At 35.8% G+C, this 4,160-nt stretch overlaps 1 protein-coding gene across 3 annotated transcripts in view; it reads right to left on the reverse strand.

Moving 5' to 3' along the window:
• ANAPC4 (anaphase promoting complex subunit 4) overlaps positions 1-4,160 on the reverse strand; it is a 31,864-nt gene that overhangs the window by 21,646 nt on the left and 6,058 nt on the right. For all 3 annotated transcript variants that reach the window (XM_015568694.1, XM_006771038.2, XM_015568695.1), the window contains exons 4-8: positions 2,685-2,759; positions 2,517-2,543; positions 2,380-2,424; positions 1,639-1,723; positions 873-977 (exon numbers count right to left, since the gene is read on the reverse strand). In XM_015568694.1, coding sequence (XP_015424180.1) covers positions 873-977; positions 1,639-1,723; positions 2,380-2,424; positions 2,517-2,543; positions 2,685-2,759 — 337 coding nt within the window. The remainder of the gene's footprint in view (positions 1-872; positions 978-1,638; positions 1,724-2,379; positions 2,425-2,516; positions 2,544-2,684; positions 2,760-4,160) is intronic.

Below are 4,160 nucleotides of genomic sequence, written 5' to 3' on the forward strand. Positions count from 1 at the left end.
AACTTTGTATATATAATGGATGATAACCAGACTTATTGTGATCATTTCGCAGTGTGCATAAATACCAAATTATTATGTTGTATGCCTGAAACTAATGTTATATGCCAATTATACCTCATGTAAAAAAAACTTTTTATAAAATAAAGCAGGCCTTAGCTGGTTTGGCTCAGTGGATAGAGGTTTGGTCTGCAGACCAAAGGGTCCTTCGTTCAATTCCGGTCAAGGGCATGTAACTCGGTTGCAGGCTCCTCCATGGCCTGGGCCCTTGGGAATCATACCAGGAACTAAACCAGTGGCCTCAGTGCATGGGATGCTGCTCAACCAACTGAGCCACAGCAGCCGGGGCAAAGTTTAGGATTTTCTACTCTGCCGTGTTTAAGTGTGCATTGCTCATTGTCCCTTGGTTAGCAATCCCCTCTACATAGGTTTTTATAATACTACTAGAGGCCCAGTGCGTGGGGTCCCTCAGCCTGGCTTGCAGGGATCAGGCCAAAACTGGCTCTCCGACATCCCCCACGAGGTCCCAGATTGCCAGAGGGCAGTTCTCAGGTGACACACCTGGAATCAGGCTCCCTCCTCTCTGGTTCCGGGTGCATCACCTGAGAACCGCAGCTACCAAGTCACCACAGCTTGGCAGCTCCTGCACTGAGCGTCTGCCCCCTGGTGGTCAGTGCATGTTATAGCTACTGGCCGGTCAGCAGGTCGCTTAGGCTTTTGTATACTAGTTTTTAGATTCCACACATAAGATTTAGAAGCCCGAAGTCAATTGTTTGCTTTTTGTTTTAAGAGCCATTCGGATGATATGAACTATAAAAACCTATAAAACCTTTTAAAAACAGATTTACTCTCTGCTGTCAGGTTTCAATACTCACCTGAAAGTATGAAACTTCTGAAACACCAGTGGCAGAGACCTCTGTGACCACGGATAATGATTTTAAATCACTTGATAAACACAACGCAAGACAAGTACCAACAATCTGGAAGACAGTCAAATCCCCCAGCATACTTAGTATTACTGCTAGACTGCATCACTTACAAGACAGAAGGCAAACATTCACAGAGGTCTAAACAGCAGAAGCACGTTGCCTGGCTCCTGCCACGCATGTGTAGCCAGACAAGGAAGGTATGCATCCGCCTAGAGATGCAAGGACGAGGAAGGACACAACACATGGACATTCGCATACAGTTATCAAGGGTCCCCAAAGTTAGTGTTGGAGAACCAACATATTCAACAGGGTCTACAATATTTTCAAGAAGATGATTAAGCTACGAAGGGGGGGAAAGCTACGGGGAAGACGGAGACTTAGCCACCATGGCACCATGGAGATTCAGTACTGAGCTTCTGACAACTTGCATCACATTCCTATCACAAATTGGAGCTCTTACCCACCACAAGGCTAGAACAACATTAAATCACAATCAAGTGTGTCCTATCAACCTTTCTGTTAAAAAGAAAAACTTGACTAATGCCACCAATAGTTCCATATCTTCACAGACATCATAACACTATTTTGAACTTAGGGAAGAGTCCTATTAACATTTAAGAACAAATAATTTTGTGTATTATTCTTTTTTGTAAATCAGTTAGCTGCTATATTCTAAGATAAACATTATAGAAAAAATTAAAGGAAAACTTACCCCTGTGACTCGGGCAATTTTGAACATTCCATAAGCATAAAGTTCAATAAAACCAGAGCTTCCTCCAAGGACAAGAATATTAAGCCTAATTAAAAATAATGCAACAAGCTGAGGACAACAGGGAAGATGCAGTTCTTAAACCAAGATATAAATTGTTCCTGCTCTCATACAATCTGCATGCTAAAGCTCCCCTGTGGGGGAAATGAAACATGAAACAAATTCACTAATACTCAATATTCAATCACATCAGCCTCAATGCCTTATTTCAAAAGAACATCAATTTTTTCTAGCCTAAAAAACATCAGTTTACAGTAAAATAAGCATCAATTATTTTGACGATTACATTTGTATACTCTCAATAACAAAACAATCCTTTTTCCAGCTAATACAAAGTGCCATCAGTTTTATCATGGCTCTCATGCTATGATACTGAACAAGCTTAAAGAACTTAAATATTTAAATTTAAATTTTAGAAACTCTAGTACCTCAATCCTCTCTTGCTTCTTAATGAAAGAAACAAAAGTACATTATAATATTGTTAAGCTTGTCACAATCAAAGACCACCCAATAAAAACAAGTAAACAATACATATTAATGTCTGTATTTTGTTCAGAGGTATTTGTTAGCAATAAAATAATCACAAATAAAGGAACTGCCCTTGAAACTCTGAAAATTGCCTCAAATACCAAATGTCAACTTTAATAAATTAGACCTGTTATTTAAGATATGTGCAAAATTTACCTGACATCTCCCAAAAGCTTAATAATTTCATCAGAATTTTCTTCACTAGAATATAAAAACAATTGGGTTATTTTTCAACTATATCCTTCAGATAATAAAAAGATTATCTTACTTGAAAACAAAAAGTCATGCCTTACCTAAATATTTTTGAGGTGTTGCTATAACTAGAGAAAAACAGAGATTGGGGTAAAAAATACTCTTACTAGAAATATATTTTTTAAAACAAATGAGGTAATTGTCACAGTGTTAAAAGTCGACAGAAATCTGTAAGATTAATTCCAATGAAATTAAACTCTGATACTTACTTTTTTGGCAATGTAGGTAATTTAGGTAAGAGAAGATTTGATTCATCTTCAGCATTATAAAAGGATGTTAGAACACTAAAAAACAGAAAAACAAGTATTATAAAAGATTTTACTTCTCTTTCCATTTAAAAATACACTAATTTTTTTAAATACCCAGTTTTATACATTATACGTTATATATGTTACCAAGTAAATAAATTTGTACATTATACGTTACCAAGTAAATAAATGCCACACATATTTTTACCATTGTAAAAAAGTCATAACAATCACAAACAAGAAGCAGGAGAGCAGAAAATCCGTAGGAAATTCTTCCTTTACAAAAGGGTTTATTTTTGCAAAAAAAAATCAGTCTGGCCACTTTACATTTAGTGGAACAAATATTAAAAAACAATTATCTCAGCATATAAAATACACTCATACGTGGTTAGTATTAGATACTGACTGAGATGAATGATTCCTTAACTCTCATCTAAGAACCATCACTAAACCTGAATAGGAGAGTGCTTTTAAAAAACACTACAATTATTTTAGCATTTAATTATGAGTCCTATGGCTTATTTACATTTGGAAATTTGACAACCCAGCAGGTATATAAGACGACATGATGCATTTTGAAACAGTCTTTTTTACCCCCCTTTCCCCCTCAATTCTACCCCAAATAAGGTTGGAAATAAATGAGAAGGTTAAAAAAAAAAAAAGTGGTGACTTGGGAAGAATTTTTCCCCACTTTAACACAAACTAGGTATCCCAAGAGACCCTGGAATCTCCATAAAACATATCTAAACTATTTGTAGAAAGTGTGTTAGAAATACACTTAGCAGCTAACTAGTCTGACCTAGAACTTACATAGTATACTCTGCTCCTCTAACCTTCTGCAAACCCACATGACCCTTAGTCACTCTTGATTATCTGATGACAGATTAATCACTCTGTTTTATCTACATTGAATTTCAAACTCCAGGCTAGATCCTTGGTATCCAATTCTTTACAAGTCTCCCTTAGGAAAGCTGTCAATTAATATTCAGATTTTACAAATTAATTTGATATTAATTTAAAACTTAATTAGAAAGGAAACGCTAATGGAAAGAAAATTATCACATTTACTCAAAAAAGCTTTTATTTTCAGTATTCCCTAAACCCACTGATCCTTTAGGCCATTTTTACTGGTTATTACTGACTACAGAGATTAAGACAAAATTATTTCCATAAAATAAAAAAATTACTGGGGACCATGGACACAGAAAGAAGCCGTGTAACATCAAACAGAATGCTCCATTCAGCACTTTTCATACTCTAAGGCTATTTACTAAGGCACAAAAAAACAAACAAAGCTTTCGACGAAATAAATAGTGAAAAGCAAAACGGAACCTCAATGTGCGAACCAGCCATTTTAATTGCTATTACTCGAAAATATAGAGCAATAATGCAAACTACAAAAATAACTAAAAAGAAAAAGCTTGGATATTCAAACAT

This window comes from Myotis davidii, unplaced genomic scaffold (assembly GCF_000327345.1).
Source record: "Myotis davidii unplaced genomic scaffold, ASM32734v1 scaffold743, whole genome shotgun sequence".
NCBI lineage: Eukaryota > Metazoa > Chordata > Mammalia > Chiroptera > Vespertilionidae > Myotis > Myotis davidii.